We start from the raw sequence: 20,059 nt of genomic DNA, 5'->3' as shown, positions 1-20,059 counted from the left end.
ACTTATTTATTCTTATCGTTGCAATTATGGTTACCTATAAAACTAATGTACAAACTTTCGATAACGCACAGCCGAATCCCATGAAGTGGCACGCAATTTTTCGAACTTGTTGTCACTTATGTAGAAATTAATCTTAATGCAAAACTTCAAGTATATAGGTCAATTCTTTCTCGAGTCATTGTGCGGCCAGATATGCAGACAGACTGAAATGGGATATGGCATGCCTCTTGAGTGATAGGATTAAGTAACGCTCAGCCAGTGTATTAGACAAAACACTAGGATATATTTTAAAACATGACATTTATTTACAGAGTGACTTACAAATTTGCTGCCCTTCTGACTTTCAAACCGAAATCAAAAGCATTCTTTGTTGCCAAGAGAAAATTGCGTACAGAGTTCGTGTCTAGGAATTTTATGTTGTACAGACAGACAGAAAGGAGATTACGATACCATTTTTAAAAGAACCTGTGAAAGTCCTTTTGAACAACAGAGAATTTGAGAACAGAGATCTTATAAAATATTATTATTTGTAGAGAAAAAAGCTTCATAAAGAATACTAAACACTGTTGTGAATTTTGTTTGCTTATATTAAAAACATATTCTATTCAATATATATGAAATAAAATAATACTTATAATATAAATATATTTATATACATAGTATATATAAATATATATTATATATATTTTATTTATATTTATTATATTAATATTATTTTTTTATACTATTTAAGTATGTTTTCCTGTTATAGTCCATTTAAAACTTTAAAGGTTATTGAAGTACTTGAACTGGTTGATGTGAATTTAAATAAAAACTCAAAAATAGTTTCGTATTCGCTGAGTTATTACAATTTCAAAATTGTACGTGCAACAATACAAAGCTCCAGATCTTAACCCGGCTTTGGAAAATAGTATTAGACAGGAGACATACAGACAGTAATTAATCTCAGTGCACTTCTCTCAGTAGTTTATGGAGCTTAAACGGAACCGTAAGATAAGCGCTAATTTAGCGTGTGGCTTACATAATGCTGAAGCGTAAAATAAGCACATCGTTAGTGAGTTAATCTAAAACATCATTGATGTTTATATTACTTAATTACGTTTCTCTACTAATTATCCCTCCGTTGTGAATAACGCAAGACTTGCCACGATCTTTATGATTCGTGCTTGGTATATCGTAAGTAAATGGTGGATGATTTTAATACAACCTTTCAGTTAAATACATAATTTTTGTTTGCTCGATTAAGTTATAGTATTTTCAACAGAAAAATACTAGAGCTCAAACAATCTGAAATATTTACAACCTATCTACATAAGTTTCTTGATTTTTATTCTCTAAAATTTCTGTTTTTATGGAGTTAGTAGGACGTTCATCTTTGTTTTAAACATTGGGTATGAGATACCAACTATTTTTTAGAATTTGTATTTTTGGTCTTGCATTTTTTTACTTATGTGTAATAAAAAAACACACCATAATTCTTACCTACTGCAGATAATAATGCATCTCAGTTTTATAAGTTATCCATTAAACTAAATGACACACTAGCTATATTTAAAATTCGGAAATAAAATTAATTAAACAAACCGTACCAAGATTATAAAAATACACCGACCCGACTGTAGGCTTTTTCTTTATAGAACTCTTTCCTCTAACTTTTTTTATTGAACAGTAATATTTTCCACGTTTTATCTCTGTTAAATTTGCATTATGCCTAATAATGGTTTTGTTGCATTCCTTACAGTAATCTTTAATTACTTGCCTTTGAATTATATTGTAAAAATGTTTCTACTGATATATTTATTAAATATTAAAAAGAGATTAAGCTTAGAAGCATAAAACCACTATTCCAATACACTATATTTGTAATAAATATCCAATTATTCTTTTGGGTAGCAATGTCGAAAACGAGAAAATAACAGAATAAATAAATAAAAAAAATAGAACCATAAGACAATTTAACTTTTTAGCACATATAGCCTAACAATTTCAACACATGCAATAATAATTTCATGATTACTTTGTGTTAGTGCATTACTACAAAAATTAATTTAAAACGAAACTAAATTACATGAATAGGAATGTATTGTGACAGGAAATGTAGTGAATATGTAAGCTGCAGATTTGAAATAATTGCTTCTCTTTACATAAACAAGAAGGAGTTATATGATAATTATTAGTTTTTTCAATCGTTACATTTGGCCGAATGTCTTTGAAGGCTTGAGTAGGCTGCCACAGTTTCCTTCTTTTTTAGGAGATGTAAAAGTTTCTTTTAAACTTATTTAATTTGCCTTATGTTTGTCTGTCTATTTATCCGTCAATAATTAAATAAATAATATAACTCAGATTTTTTATTGAACCTTTACCAAATAACTTTGAGGATGTCTACACCGCAGCGGATGTCACCTACATGTGGAATAGCGCATAATAGTGTATATTCTGGGATGATTTTAGAAGAAGTAGGTAGGAGAACTGTTTCACTGCCTCCTTGTTAAGTTCTAAAATATCCAGCCAAACAGAAGGTATGAGACATAGTTGGTTGTGTTTTCTCCAATTATAGGAACTTTAAGGTTCAAGTCTACCGCACATATCGAAGATATGGTTATGGTTCAATGTGAAAGTTGAGTTTAGCTCCTGTTCACCTTCCACTTAGTGAAAGGTCTGAAATCTGACGCTGATATCTATCCTTGGATCTGAAGTCGAGTTCGACTCAAGAGATCCAATAAAAGCCAGTGAAGAAGCCTAACTTAACTCTTTACATCGTTTCGACATCAGGGACACCTAAATTAAAAATATATAGTGTCATCTATAAGAAGTTATCTCAATGTCCAATAAGGTGCATCAATCGTGCATTACGATGTTGCGCGACCTAAGTTCTGACATCATTTCATTAAATTTTTCTTATCATGTATAGCTGAGGTAGCCATCTTTCACCCGTAAAGATTTTTAGTATATATATTTTAGTGTGTTTAGTTTTAAACAACCCGCTGAAAGATGAGGTGTGTTGAATCCCTCAAACCTGGATTGTTATATGATTAAATAATACTGTTATTATTTGGATTGACTTATATTTTCATACTAATATTGAAGTTTGTCCAACCCCAATCCGGCGATAGTGTGCTAATAACAAGTAGTAAGAAATACTACAAAGGTTTCACATATTTTTGTGTTGTTCAGTTATTTTTCCTTTAGATTTTTAAATGATTTCTCTCTGACTAATATAGATTTAGTTACATATACAAATAATAGTAGTATCCTTCCTGTGAATAAAGCTTAAATTTAAATAATGAAGTATAAAAAATATATGTATAATTATTAGAGGGTTTCTTAACAAGATATATATTTTCCTCAAATATTCTCTGGAACAAAAGTTTGTTTTCTTCAAGATTACTGCTATAAGTAAATAATTACTTATTTTTCTATCTTATATCCATTATATCATTAACCATTGTAATACAACCAACTGCCCTGCTTGCGGAAACTTTTATTTTGCAAAAGGTGATACAAGTTTCATGCAAAATATAAATTTTAACAAACCTTTGAGAAAAAATAACAGTAAATCTGTTATTTTAAGCGTTGAGGCAATTGGAAAGTTGAATAACCCAGCATGTTAGCAAGAAGTGGATTGGCAGCCTCTAAAAAACACTACCTTTTGTTGACGACATATAATACATATATTATATGGATATTGTATCCAAGTTGACAATTGTTTTGTGCAAACACTTTCTATTGAAAGAAGGAATACAATTTACAACCATCAATGGTTGAACTGAAGCTTTATAAATGGACTTATATTTCTACTAATTTAAGGAGTAATAGTTCAAAAAAATTAAATGCATTTCATAGATAGCATGAGCGAGTCTACATCAGCCTTGACTAAAATAAGAGGTAACAGAGGCCACGGCGGCTGCGTGGCCGTGAAGTGAAGAGCCGTCACAGAGATCAAAGTGCAACGTTTACATAGCCTTGCTACCTGGACTGAGGCCAGCCACAAGCACAAACATAAACAAAAACAACTGCCTAATGGAGTGTCTTAGAATGTTATATGTGACGTTTCTTCTAAACATATTGTGATGAACTGAAACTTTCAACACAATATCAGGTCAAATTTTACGTTGTTTCGTTATGTCTAATTTCATCCCAAATGGGTTATTTTATCATTTTTCCATTTATAAAACAGGCCGTTTAAATATTAACGTGCATACAAGCTTTCCTATTGAGAATTTCCATATCAATAGCTAGATGATTTATTACCATATAGCTAGGTGCCTGACCCATACATGCAGGCACCTTTAAAATTAAAACATGTTGTACTTCATAGTCCTTGGTATTTTAGAATATTTAAGCGATGATTTTTTTAAATTATTTACTGTCATAACTTCCAGTAACTTGCTGATCAAAAGAGAAGATTCTCTAGACTGGAGGTATTTTCCAGTGCAGTTAGGTGAACTCACGACTGATTCAACTATGTTTTTTAATATGGTTGCTCCACCGTGCTCCTAATATCATACATGTTCGTGCAATGGGATATTTCAATAGTAGTACATATGGTAATGTCAAAAAATAAATAGCCTATTAATCGAGGAGCCTAGAGACCCAATTCCCACTATAACGCACATTGTACAGATTTTATTATTCATGAGAGGAACCTTTTCTAAGACAAATATCGATCGTTAGAGTTACTTTTGGTTATATTAAACGATATATTTACCTCAGATTATATTTATCTTAGCTTTATCTAGTAAAACCGACAATTATACATATAAATTAATAGCTATTACACTATCAGACAACTGAATAAAAAAGGCATACTATTGGGAGTGTGTATCGTTAACCGACACCGATGGAACATTTTTATGTGCCTGATGATTGGTTTTAAGTGTGCTAAGGTAACAAAATTATATAATAAGGTGTATCGTTTAATATCTCTAACAATTTTGACACTCTCGCATTTCGACTTCCACCAAAACCAGCGCGACGAACGATAAATTCCTTATTTAAGAAAGATATCTATATAGATTTTAAGAAAAACGAAGTTTGCTCAATACAAATTAGCCGTTGGCTCTGAGACTTTTAACAAGTCCGTAAAATATTACAATTCTAACGGTTTAGATATTTATGATGACAAAAAGACTATATCCGAGACATACATGGAACGAACAGGAGTGGCAAATTGTGTCCAGAAATACAATTGGTGTCAAGAGTTTTGTGTGACGTGACAGAAGTGTAATGGATTTCATTTATAGACTGTCACTTTACACTTTCATCACGTTGTATACCTCGAACTTTATGTTCATCAACTTAGATTAATGATTTGGTTATAGTGAAGTGGGTCAATATAATATATTCTCTTGTATGTGTAAACGGATCTGTCTTGTATTTGATTAATATATTTTCACTTTGAATGATTTTTGTAAGGATTTAATAAAAGTAGTGCCCTCTATTTATATCATTGAACTAACACTGTCTACAATTATCCTAGATCTACTAGGTAGACTGATCTTTTGATGTGTGACATTTCTCGTAAATTTTTAGAACTGTTAAAACTATTGAAAGCAATTTTTGGAATAATTGAAGATTTTCAATAATGTTCAATATTTTTATTTAAAACAATTATATTGCACTTAAATACGCATCCACGGCAATAGTTAACTGATTTTATATTGTTAGTTGGATCAAGATATGTTTATAACGTTGGTCAACTACCAGCACCACACAATATTTAAGATGTGGCACAATGAAACTGGATGTTCGAGCGACAAGCATTGTTACGCACATATACAGACTTATTCTGTCAAATGTTTTAGTCATTCAATGAGGTGTGAATTTAAGGTCCAGTGCCTCCATCGACAATGTGCAAAGCAACACCTTTCGTATTCTGCCAGGATTATCTGTGTTTCGCTTCCCTTGGGCATATTCTGCACAGTTATCTGTACCGTATAGTTATGCATTTATATGCATCTTTTTAGTCAATTTATTAGTAATATTTTTATTTAGCATAGCTATTCAGTACCTATAAAAAATATTACAAGTGTAGAAATTAAAGATATCTCTTGTAATCATCTTTTTTCTGGATATCAATAAAATATAGGCACTGGCGTAGGATTTTAAAATTTCAATTTCCATTATGCGTCAGTTGAATAAGTATATTTTCACGAATTATTGCTGTCAATACAGTAAAAATACTCCGTTTTGCATACCATGTTTGAAGTATGTAAAATGAAGAAGCCTCGTTTGGAAAGCAAGAAAGATAAAAATCTGAGACTGGGGAACCAATTATATGTATGAGATATATAAAAAATTTCATTGAATATTATTAACATTTTACTTATTTAAAAGCAAAAATAGCTCTAAACCATAAAATGATAGATCTCATTCAACTTATGGTTTCCTATTTGTATTATACGAATGCTGAACAACCTTACTATAAATAAACATGACAAATCACACAACCAGAGCGCCATAGATACCTGAACTCCATTTACTTTTCTTAATTTCAGTTAGATAACAATGTGATAATTCCTATATTTTAAGGTTATCGTTAAAGATGAAACATTGAAATGATGATTACGTATTGGCTGAGCCTTAGCCACTTGTCATATGTCATCAATTGCCATTTATGTTTGCCTGACCACTAAACATCTCAAGAACATAGTAACCTATTGCATATAAGTCGTTGAATTGCAGAAGGCTTTCTTCTATATTAAAGAACAATCAGACCAATATAAAGGTTTTCAATAACGCCAATAAAAATTCAAAGACTGATATCTACGACCATCGCGCTTTATTATTGGTAACCATTATGGCAACAAGAATATTGCTTAATAAATTAACTGGTAAACAAACAGACATTATCAAATATCATATAACAATGTGACATATTGACAGTTGTAGCTATAGACTTGAAATGTTGCATTCAACCTAAGCGAGGATTGTTATGCAACACGTGGTTGTAAAAAATTACTGGTATCATACTTGCTTATCAAAATCTCAATAACAAAAGACACTGAGCGAAAAATCAAAATGATAATTTTCTATTCAAGTAGATAATGCGTTTTAGGACACACATTATTAGCAATGAACGACGTACAAAAGCAAAACCAACTGTCTGAAAACGCAAGAACAAAGTTAGTTTAATTGATTGCATTCGATCCAATTGGAGAATGAAGCTCGCCTTGTTTCTATGTCCGTTGTCACTGTATTGGCAACAAACCAACACAACTCTGAGTTCCGTCTTGTTTTGTTAATGTCATGGCTACACTTGAAGATTACTGTTGTATATTAGCTTGATAGTCTATACATGAACATATAAGTCAAGAAAACAAATGTTGTAGATTAAATAATGCATTTATTTATTACAATAAAGGATTACACAAGATCTTGTGTCGCTTGACAGGCTTCACTGAGGTTCTTGAAATGGAGAGACAGACAGACGATAACACAGAAAAAACACCTCGGTAGAAACAACACTTAAATGGTACCAACAAATAAATCTCGAAATACCTTGCGAAAAATTAGACTTTTTAAATAGCATATGATTATTCTCAGTTTGTTTACAAATTTATTGATTCTGGAATTTTATTGTTCCAAACATGATTACCCATTAAGACCAAAGTAAACATGTTCGCTAACGCTCAGTAAAATCAGTAAAATACCATGAAATAGCATGAACCAAACTCTATTTTGCCTATATAGAAATCAAGATTGCACAAAATAGAAAATTACAAGACAGGCTGACAGTAGTAACATGTTTAAGCCCTTATAGTGGTATGTTTATCTAATACGCTCAGCCCATAATTTGAATAACACTTGGAGCGATATAACGTGTAATTCAAAATTAACGTAACCTTAAGTGAAAACTTCAACCGTCCTTACTATTCTAATTTTTGTTTCTGAGCAACGTTTTAAATTGTTCTACACTTAATGTGTATAATTCACTATTACTTATGCCAAATGCAAATATTAACCGGATGTGAGTTGCCGAAAGTTAAAAATGTATTAGTAAATTTAACAAAATAAGACTTTATTAATTTACAAATAAATTTATAAAAAAATTGTCTTCCTAGAAAATATGTTATTTCTTTAAATTATTATTAAATCTCGTTATTTAGAAAATAATAATACTTTGTTATGTTCACATTGTGTATTTTTAAATTATATAATTTACCTATGGCAATGAATAAAAAATAATCACACAACAATAGTAGCATTTTAATTTTTTTACGAAGGAGGTGTAACTTTTATCTTTTATCATGTACAGTACTGATTGGGTACAGCATTTTATAGTACAACTTGTCCTTGTACTATTGGATGAGACTCAAACGGAAATTTGACATTGACCAGCTTTGTGTGTATTTATTTCTTTTTACACATAACGTACATATAACGGGTGATTCGTTACGAATATTGACTTAAGCTCTATTTTTAACTTCCGCTTAGTACAGCATGTTAAATTTGACGCCGTTACAGACTTGACTCCTGGTATCTAGAGACAACATCCGTTTTGACCTTTTTTGTCGTCCACTATATTTGGATCTCACCAGACAGACGCATGTGGACTCCCGATTCCAGGAGTCAAATCTGTTACAGCATCACATTTTACATTGGAAGCTGAAATTAAATGGAGCTGAACTCAACATTCATATTTCTATTTGTTTTGTACGTTTTATATTGTCTATTGAATACACAAAAATCTATAACGAATGATTTCTGTTATTAATTTTCTACTTTGCTTATATGTTTTAACAAAATTAAAAACATATGGACTCTGATAATATTAAAATAACATTAATACATATTGAAACATTTATTTTTTGTTTTAAATATGCAGTTCATTAGCTTAATATAAAATTAAATTTCATAAATCGATGTTAAAATAATTTTGAGTGGCGTTTTTTGTTATCTTTTGTCTTATTGTCCTTACTAGAATTTCTCACTCTTCTTGTGTTGCTCAAAATGTGCAAAGGATAAAATGTTGTCTGGTTAAAATACTAGAAGGCTTGTTGTATTTAATACGTTTCATTAAATCAATTACGCATTTCTCAAGTAATTTTCAAGGTTTACAGGTATGAGTATAATAATTAATTTTTAAATAAATAATTACTGCAATTTTCAGAAAACTTGACAGAAAATGTCAACGAATATTAGATTTTTCATTAATATCTTTAAAATGAACACTAAACTTTAATCTGGGTTGGATTTAAAACAAACTTAAGAATTGAATTAACTTAGCTGAGCTGGATATATATAATTGCAATATTGTAATTGAAATGCAATCATCTCTATTCAACTTAATGTTTAAAAACTATATATGTTATTTGTAAAGCAATTTTATAACAATAAAAGTGTTTAGGGAAAAGTAATAAAACGAAACTTAATTCATTCAAATGAAGCTATTTTATTCCATCAACAATTTTACAACTTTGAAACAGGTAATTCACTTTCAACTACTAAGTTATAAAAGTTACTTCTCCTCTCCATTCACTTATGATATAATATACACTAAATACCAACCGTATGACTAGATTTACAAGGACCCTGTACGTCATTGAGTTGTAATAAAATAAAGTCTTAAATAATATGTCAAACCTTTAAATTGCGTCAATTAAATTTAATATGTAACTGGAAGATGTGTAGTATTAAATTATATTATATAAAATTTGAATACATAATTTAAACTTAAGTAACATTGATCACTCATTTTATGTAATAATAAGATATAAATAGATGGAAGGTAATACTTTTAATAACCTTATTTCAGTGTTACATGTAGTTTTATATTTAAATATCAGAAAATATCTTCTCCCACAGTATATTTTATTGGAATGGACTGCTAAATATTATTATACTTACGAGCAAGGCAGTTTAAATATAGCAAAGTAATTAACAATACTAAGTAAAATAAAAAACTAAAATATCTTGTTAAATATAACAATTATTTCAAGAACTAGACATGTTATTTGGGATTAAATTTTTGATATTATTGAAATTTCTACAAGCTAGAATTAGCGCCCAATGTAACAGCTTCAAGATTTCAAATATTTAATTTGGGGCATTTGGATTGATATTGGCTTTGTAAAAAGAAAACTCTCCAAATACGTGAAACATTTACAAAAAACATTTACACTATTTACATAGATTTCAACAAGCATCTATAATTTGTTGAGAAACATCTACAACCAGCTGTTCAATAAAATACACCCATACACTAACAAATATTTACATACTGTAGCTAACATATTTACACAAATGCATTTGATTAATCAAACAAGGAAAGTTGAATCTGTGGTAGCCCCTGTTGGATGTGTCATTTAAATATTTTAGCATTAAATTTTGTTTAATAATACTCTCAGACTTATCAAATTATACTTCAATATTGGTAAAATCGTTTTCTCAGCATAGAAAATATTAATGTAAAATACCAAATGTTGTTATTTTTATTTTTATTAATATTATTGATTTCTGACTTATATATGTTTTACTCTTAAAATTGTAACATACAATATAAACTATATCCTTTTAAACCGTCTTTTTATTATTCTCAATCACATAATAAATCTAATTTATGTAGCGAATAATTCATTTGCTAAAAGTTTGTTTGCTATAGACATTTAATTGCATGGAATATCTAAAACAAATAATAGCAAACAAAGTAATAAAAGTAGATAATGTATGAAGTGAAGTCAAGCGAAAAAACTTGTAGTCCTGTTGGTGTTGTATTTTATATTATAAGATATTTTTAATAGGTAATGTTGTAACTGTGTAACATTTGTCTGTATTGGGGAATTATAGTTAGTTAGTTTTTATAATTTCAAAGATAACGCGATATACGTAACTCATTGCTGTTATTAGATTTGTTAAGAAATGTATGGCTATGGATTCAAGCAATCTTTTAAAAAGCATCATTAGATAAGATTTTAATAAGAGCAATTGAAATGCACTTTGACTGAAAGAAGAAAACAATCTTGGATCCCCGACAGAGTCAATATTTAGATAGTTTCGACAGTTTGGCAGCAGATCACCTATAACATGACGTACATGGGCAGGGCAAATGTAGTGCTACTGTATAAGCAGCATTGGTAGCTTATATGTATAGGAGAGAATATAAATGACATAAATATTAACAAACTATCCAAGAACAAACTCTGCTGCTATTATGAAGTTAGAAATGTCTAACTATAATTAAGGTATTCTTAGTTGGTTTTACCTTTCACACGACCAATTTTGCTGTAGGAGATTACGGTGTAAAAACGTTTAAATAAACCTTGTCAAATTAATTTTTAGAACCATTTCTGGAAGGATCGGACTGAGGTATTATTAAGAACAGCTCCCAAGATGGTTTTATACTTAAATTTATCTTGTTTATTTGTCTAGTTTATGTTGTATTTTTACTCAATCGTTTGGAGAATTCTCTATCACTATACGTTCAGAAAAGATATTCGAAATTTATAAAACCGAGGTTTTTGTATAGTGAAAAAACCCTTTACAGATAAGGACCATCAAAAACCTTTTTGATATAGTATTTTTTACATTAAAAAAATTTTTAAAACATAAATTTTTGTCACTATTAAAATACAAGTACAAAGTTAATTGCATAAAGTTATTAATAAATTATTGATACTTTTTTAAAAATATTCTGATTGAGATATATTCGTTAATTATTTATTTTACTAAGGCAATTTTAAAATGTTCTAACTCTGCAGTTTATAATGCAGTTAAAAAGAAATAAGCCTGGTATTTAGTTTTCTTATCCAGATACATCAATTTAGCAGTGATCTAGCTACTTATTTATTTAAAACAATTGAGCTTATGTAATATAATACATAAACTATTTTATGCTTTGTCAAAGTGGGAAGTCTGTTTCCTTACAGTTCATTTGCTTTAATTTGGAAATCCAGAGGCCGATTTGTGATATAGTACATATGGGACTGGTCTGCATTATTGTTTATTATACCACTGTTTATGAAAATAATTTATCTTGACTATCAAAATCCATAATGTAACTAGACAAAATTATACATACAGCTACGAAACAGTTTCGACTATTTTTTATTTTACTTACTTTATAAGTATTACACTTACTTGTAAACTTTGCAATACCGAGTATTTATTTCTGCGACTTCAGACATCTTAAACCCCATGTGTTAGGTTTATCCGGTTTAAGATTTGGGGTACTAACTGTCAATTGCAATGTAACTAATTTTTAATAGTTTCATTAAATGTTAGTTTCCAAAGTACAAATTCCTCCACTTATAATACCAAATACCAGAGATATGAATGATAGAAATGTTAAATCAATAAGCTTCTAGTTTGTTTGTAAATTTTACAACTAAGAGCAGAACTTTATCACCATCACGTTAACAGCACATTAATTATTATGCTCTGTTGTCACTGAGTATGACATATGGAATTTACACTATGTTAACCCTTTAAATGAAGAACTTAGAGTCTGACTATGTAAATAAGTATCTAACGGATAAACTCCAGCAGATTGGAAATTTTTATTGGAAATGATAGATCACAAAAGGTATCAGTTGAGTATTTCATGGGATCATTTAGGATTTGTTGAAAATGTGATTACTTTAATGGTTTTGATAAACAGTATGGCATATTTAATTTAAATATTAATTTTTATTATTAAGTTTTTGTCTTTTGGAAATCTCACCATATTGATTGGCAATTCTTAAGCACCCATGGTTTGACTCAACATGAACCACACAACAGGAGCACCACAGATTCAGAGTGACACAGAACGGTATGTACAGCACAGCGTCTAGAAGGTCTCCTGATGCTACGTGTTGAGCGTGTTGGGGGAGTTGAAGCGGACAGAAGAGTTGTGGTGGCTGGCGTAGTAGCTGGTGAACGTATGAGACCGCTGGTGTCTAGTGGCTAAGCAGGGACAGAACGTCAACAGTAGCGTACGTCGGTACTTGTCACTCATCACGCAGTACAGCAGGAAGTTGCTGGAGGCGTTCACCGTCGTCAGGAAGTTGAAGATGTTACCTGTACAGGAATAAATTCGTTAGTTAGGCATTTGCAGAACAAATACGAGGGAAGTACAAAAAAGTGAGGTTGTTTGCCGATGTACCTGTTTCTAAGTTTGTTTCGAATAATCTGACCTTTTTGTAAAGCGTCAGGTTAAATGTCCGAAATATCTCTGTTTAATACCACAATAAGGATATAACGGATTTCATGTATGTGGGATTCTCTATTAAAAGTAGATTTAATCTATAAAATATCAAAGAATTAATTACCTCTATTTAACAAACATTAATTTCATAATTCTATTAACAATTTATGCATACCTATTAATATATATTTAATTTACACAATTTATGTTATCTGTATTTAAAGAGTTTTTATCAGAGTTTTATAGATTTTAGTCATATTGTTTATTTTCTTATAAGAAAATCCCATTAAACAAATATCTATTAAATTTAGAAAAGTTTAGGGTTATATAAAACTAGTTAGGATATGTTGTGAACGATTTAAAAAGACGATTTCTGTTTGTCAAATACTTTTGTTAATATTTATTTTATACGATCGCTAAATAAAGCTTCTAGGATTTTTGTATAATTTTCATATTTCCAGATCAATAATTTATATGTGGCCTCTTATGTTCAAACGTTATTCACTTTAGAAACGTAATAAGAATATTTTACACTGTCATTATATTGCGTTTACCGTACCTTACAGTTATATAATAACGAGGTGAATAATTAAATTGTGAGAATATAGTCACTTATAAAAGTATTTTATTTTTTATTTACGACAAGAACTGGAGGAAACCTCTATTTACTCTAATTCATAAAAAGGACTTCTGGGTTTACTTCCAGAGTGACAGGATATTCAAGACAGTTATGGTTGAGGAAGGCGCCGCCTTCGAGATTCCATAAGGAAGAATAGCGGTCATTAATGATAAGTCTGTAATTTCCTCTTGGAACAAGGGGTGGCTAGGGCAGTTGCAACCTCTTCCAATAAAACTGAGTAGTGTAGTTAAGTAAGAATTCTCCTGTGTTTAGGGAGCAACAATCTTTAGTATAATAGGAGCTCCACCCACTATAACAGTCATTATCCTAGACACATCGATCCGTCCCTTTACCCCAATTTCCTGACTTGCGGTACCTGATGTGCCGTTCCTGGACACCCATTGGGTTGACAAAATTTAAGTGACACATTGGTTTTTGCTGCATCCAGTGTTGGTTTAACTGAAAGGTATAACCCATTATATAATAACAATGTTACCTAGGCCAAGCATGATGGCTCCTGATGGACTATTCTTGTCAGGATTATAGAAGAGGTAAACCACAAGCATGACTGCGGCAGGAGTTTGGCAGATGATGAAGAGTATGACTACGGCTATCAGTGTTGTCGTGATCTTGTTCTCTTGTCGTTGTCTGCTGCTATTGGCACAATCTCGAGGTTCTACTTGCTGGGAACAGAGAGCCGTCTCAATTAGTGAACGCTACAGTTACTTAAACTACGTAAAATCTGTTGAAATTTTATACTGGAGACAAAATAAGAACAATTTTATTTTAAAGAACAACAAAGGACATTAGATTTCTTTCAGATAAAAACGTTCCACAGTTAACTAAAAAATTATTTCATTGGGAGAGTGAACAATATTATAGTTATTTATGCAGTGTGCTTTAGGCAAAAATCTGTTTTTAGGAGAGTATGAAATCTGTTTTGTGAATTACTCTTAATTAGGAGGAGAGATTAACAAGTGAGTCAAATTAATGTTGGTCATAATAAACGGTTATCAATAATAAACAAAGAAAACAGTCACAGTACAATTAACTGTTCTGATCCTGCTTAGGATGATAGGACAGGGTTAAAATAAAGGATATTTTTAGAAAAAATTATGTAATTGTTTTTTTGCCACACACTCGTTTCGTAATGTCTGTAAATATCTGATAAACATCTAGGCCATTGTTTATAAAAACTAGGGGATTAATCCATTTCATTGTATTATTCCGTTGTTTGTATTGACTGTGATTGTATCAGTTGTGATTTGGTATTTCGCTATTTTTAACAGGTTTACAATATGACACAAAACATACCAAGAGTTGCTGGTTCACTCATGGATTTTGTTAGTGTGTAAGAGAAACAGAGAAATTCCAAGTTGAGAGTTAAACTTAAAAAAGAACATTAGAAGGGAATTCAGCAAGACCGGCAGTGAAAAAGTAGGTCAGCAACGCAGTCTATGAAGAAAGAGCAGAAGGTTCTGTGAGCACGGACAGTTGTAAACAAGTGACATACTTGAATCGAAATGTATTATTAGATCTGTGCTTCTTTACGATTTTCTGTTCTACCCTGTATACTTACTGTATGTTTATTTGCATAATGTACACTTGTATGTGTAATTTTGTATCCCAAGGTACAGAAAAGGATTAAATTGGTGTTAGTTTTTGTATCGTTTATATAAAAACTGTTAGATACCATGTCAACATTATACTACATTTCGTAGCTTTAACTAAGTATGTGAAAATATAAATTAAGCAGTATTTTTTTACGATATTATTAGGTATTTAGTAACCTCGATTAATTAATTGAGACCTTTTTATAATGTTGCATTGTAATTGGGGAAGCCTGTAATATAAGCATTCTTCTTAATAAACGAATTTTAATTTGAATTTTAGCAAACAACAACGTATGAGTACGTCCAACTATGTGTCGCGTAACAGGTTTCGCCGAGTTTTCAAAAGTTAAAAAATTTAAAGTCTATAGCTAATTTTATCCTTGAGAAAACCTGCCGCAAATATTATACAGAAAATACATATTTGGAATCCTCCCTCTCCACAGCCAAGACAAAGGAGAAAATGTGTTAGCCTACTGAGAAAAGGTTCAATTAGGCCCAGGGTAATTCCATAGTTGGACATCCATCTAAAAAAACTCAATCTTTTCAATTTAGAAAACAGTTTCATGCAAAACGTAAAGTCTGCAGACTAAATCAATCTCAAAGTATCATCATATCATTTAGATGACTATCGGATATCTTCTTATTATTGTTTTAATAACAAAACTATCGATGTGATAGTGAGGGTACTAATAGGCAAGGGTTCGCTAAATCAAACTAGGTACTGACATTAGTAATTGAATTTCCATTGCATAATGTTTTCTTTGAATTGCTTAAAAAATTTACATGTTTTAATATGTTAGATTGAACAAAATTTTTAGTTAAATTAAGGTGACATCTGACTCTTGAAGGGTCTTGACCAAAGAATATCAGTAAACTAGAGCTTTCTATCTCAACCCAGTACAAAGTGGTGCTCAGTGAAATTAATTAAAAACTGATGAAAAACATGAACATCCACATTCAGAAGGTAAGAACAGGTACAAACCTGTTTTACAGTTATTGCCTGCTGCAGGACAGGCCTCCCTTATTTTATGAGTTTTAAGGAATTCTATTATCATGGTTAGTTTTAGGATGGAATTAACAAAGTTTAGACGTGTTTTTGTGATATTTTACGTCGAAATTTAGGTTTATACTTAATTACGGAGACTGGGTGAGATCTTATGATGAAGTAAGATTTATTTAATGCCACTTATCGCAATAGCAACTCTGTATCTAATCAGGAGTTCAAAATCAATCCAATATATGCAATACAATGAAACACATATAACGGAAGATTTATAAAATTTAAAGTTATAATTTAAAAATTTTGCCAATTTTGACAACTTTGATAGCTTCTATTGTTTTTTTTAGGAAAATTAAAATACAAATAATATCATAAATACATTTTACAGTAACTGGTGTTTTTATATTATATTCCTTATAATAGCGATAAAATGTATCCTTTTTCTAGCATAATTTCAAATTTGATTTACTTTGTGAATAACATATTTCACATTTTTGTTCATTTCCCTGATCGTAACAGTTTTCTTCAAGTTAAAATTATCTCTAAAACCTGTTGGGATGTTTAGTGCTTACTGTAATACAAAGAATTATCAGAATAGGAAACAAGCAACAAATCAGAAAACACATTTTCCTTTAACGTTTAGACTTATTTTACATTTTAAAAGCAATATATTAGTCGCAAAACGCACCCGAGCTGCACCAACGTACCTATTTTCAAATGTACCACATATCAGGAAGGATCTAGTTTTTGTCAATGAGTCAGTCAGTAACCACAACTCTATTATAAGTTTAGACAACTGTTCTGAGACAGTCGCTTGACCTTGAGTGAGACGGACACAGCCTCCGCCACTGCGACGCCGCTATAAAAGCTCGTTTGCTCCGATAATTGAAACGTCAGTCGCAGAAATGGTTGGCGCCTTGAGCCGATGTGTGGGCAGTAAACCCTTCTAAGAGAACTTGGTGTCAAAGCTCATACTGTAACTCTTTATAACTTTGTTCTATGATTGACCGCTAGCTATTCATATATTAGCGTCTATCTTTGATGTATGTAATATTATGCATATATTTAAGAAAGTACTAGTTAATTTAGTAATGTATAATACACATATTATGAATAATTGCTAACCTTGGGAAGATTGAAATAATTATTGAAACTTAAATGCCGGTGGGTTATAACGATCGCATTTGAAGTTTATTTCAGGATCCACATAAGTAAATCCCTTTTTGTAGGTTATTTGAGTAGGTGGACCAGCTAAATTAAAAAATTTAAATGTATCATTCTCTATGGATTTTATGCTATAATTGTTAGATATATCTGTTTTTAAAATTATTTAAATCCTGCCTAATCCTATTTATCCCACAGGGAAGACAATTATTAGACGCCAAATGTTCCAATGTTATGACAGTGAATGAAAACCTATCAATAGTTACAAAAAACACTTAATAATATTTACACTGTTTTATAAATAATATAATGTCTTTTTATACCTGTTTTATGAATAGGTCTTCATGAAAAGTAAATTTGAATTAAAGACTTATATAAAAAAATTAAAAGCAATGTCGCAATGCCATAGCAGTCTCGGAATACTTTGCACAAATATTAAGTACGTTGTTAACAAAATTACTGCAAATAAATAAGTAATGTACAGTATATTAAAACCCCATTTCAAATGCGTTAATAAACTATTCAAAATAGCCATTAAAATAAAAACTAATAGTTATCGAGATGATTTACATTAAATTATGCGTAATTTGAATACCTTCCTGACAAATTCTGATAGTCTTGAACTTTAGAATGAACTAGTTAAATCTGGATGATAGAAATGTTTTGCATTGTCAACCTTGAAATAATTTATGTATTTGTTACTTAACTATAATTAAAACTACAATATTTGATATATACAATATATAAGTTTTTAATGTAAAATGCGTTGATGACATTATATGCTACTTAAACTTATAGTGCATAAAACATATTTTTAGAAATATTTCCTAGTAGTAAATTACTCTAATATTATTTTATTAATTGGCAATATCTTACTGCTGTAAAAAACATGAAAACGTGTAGTTACCCTATACACAATGGCAATTTGCTTAAAGAAGGTCTATCAAGCAAAATGAAAAAGGGGTTCTAGTCTGATCATATTCACACTCGTATACAGACAAAAGAAAAATGCATTCTGTCTCACGAAACGGCACTTTGCAACTTAGTGGATGTAGTTGCAGAAAAGTCAAATAATCACTGTACATACCTGCGTGAGTCCACTTCTCTGCCGTTTACTGCGGTGTACGGCTTCTATCAGGAATGTGTTGAAGATGGAGATAACGATGAGGGGCACGAAGACAAACAGCGTAGCCCAGCTCCAGTAGAAGACCGTGCGGTACATGGGGTCTAATCCTAGCGGCGTCATCTTCTTGCAGACCACACCATCCTTTTCCTGTTAAGGTTTTTCAATTTTAAATCTCCATAGTATTTCGATATGTTCCACTGTAGAAATCATTCAGTTGAGTGAGATCTTTTGATGGATACCAATAAATTCTTTTGTTAACTGTTATTGTTTCAGTTTAAGATACTTACGAATAATCCTTGCCATTTTGGAGAAATTTGAAGATTTCGATTTTGCATCCCAAAAGTAAAATTGAATTTTGCCAAGGATCATCTAATAAAAATAATTGAATATTTGAGGGTGATTTTTCTTACCTCCACGCTCCACTCGAAGGGAGTGGTGCTGGTGAGCAGGAGACACAGGATGTAGATGGTGACGATAAACCGTCGAGCCCTGGACTCAGTGCAGAAGACTCGCCCCCGCAGTGGATGACAAACAGCAATGTATCGTTCGAACGTGAACGCGGCTGTCAACCAGACCGATATGCCCACTGAAACACAGACACAGGAATACAGTAACTGGGGGAAAGAATAACTATCTTGTTTCTGAAAATATTTCGTGAGATGCAAAGACCAGTTTTTGTAAAATTCAGTAAGAAAGAGTAGATGTCCAAAGTTGCTTCTGCAATTCCTTTATTGGATTTTTTCAAATAGAGAGTATCGCAAGGATCGGACGATGTATGAAGATGGCACCAGGATGGGTCTGCTGAATATCACAGGATAAGTGGTTAGATAGATTATAAATTATGTTCAGACAATCTATGAACGAGGATTCTGATACTCAAATGAACCAACAGGGGCCTTATTACGTATTTAAAAGTGATGCAACTCTACCCTAGTATTCTTATGTAAAGTAACTTAATATTTTGTTGTCAGTTTTCATTGTGCAATGCAACAAACAGACTGTCATATGCACGAACCTGAACATGTTCCATCGAAAACGTGTGTTACATAGTAAATTATATAAAGGTTCATGAAAACAGACATACTAGTTATTTATTGTTTAAATATTAAAGCGATTATCAAAGTGGACCAAAACAAATCAGTAGTTGATAAAGGTTAATTATCGGACAGTGATCCATGATGTTGGATATTTCACGAGAAAATAATCAAGCATATTTATTAAAGACTAATTTAAATGTTTTACTGTGCAATTAATTCTTTAAAAACCTTTGTGTACGACCAGTTATTTCTATCTAGATACAATGTAAAAATAATTTATAAATTGATGGAATCTTTCCAACTTCACCACAGGTGTTTCTCATACTCTGATAGCACATAGATGAATTTAAAGAGATTCTTTGTCTCTTACGAAG

The 20,059-nt window shown here is 31.0% G+C and overlaps 2 protein-coding genes across 2 annotated transcripts in view; both read right to left on the bottom strand.

The window, feature by feature from the left end:
- Nucleotides 1-20,059, bottom strand: part of LOC124363059 (FMRFamide receptor-like) — a 488,228-nt gene that overhangs the window by 198,953 nt on the left and 269,216 nt on the right. The window lies entirely within an intron of this gene.
- Nucleotides 12,474-20,059, bottom strand: part of LOC124363060 (FMRFamide receptor-like) — a 573,595-nt gene continuing 566,009 nt past the window's right edge. Inside the window, exons 2-5 of the mRNA XM_046818140.1 lie at nt 19,059-19,234; nt 18,610-18,795; nt 14,242-14,428; nt 12,474-12,999 (exon numbers count right to left, since the gene is read on the bottom strand). Of these exons, the coding sequence (XP_046674096.1) occupies nt 12,788-12,999; nt 14,242-14,428; nt 18,610-18,795; nt 19,059-19,234 (761 nt within the window). The 3' untranslated portion in view covers nt 12,474-12,787. The remainder of the gene's footprint in view (nt 13,000-14,241; nt 14,429-18,609; nt 18,796-19,058; nt 19,235-20,059) is intronic.

This window comes from Homalodisca vitripennis, chromosome 5 (assembly GCF_021130785.1).
Source record: "Homalodisca vitripennis isolate AUS2020 chromosome 5, UT_GWSS_2.1, whole genome shotgun sequence".
Classification (NCBI taxonomy): Eukaryota; Metazoa; Arthropoda; class Insecta; order Hemiptera; family Cicadellidae; genus Homalodisca; species Homalodisca vitripennis.
The sequence above is the reverse complement of the archived record's forward strand: the minus strand, read 5'-3'. Positions and strand labels throughout refer to the sequence as shown.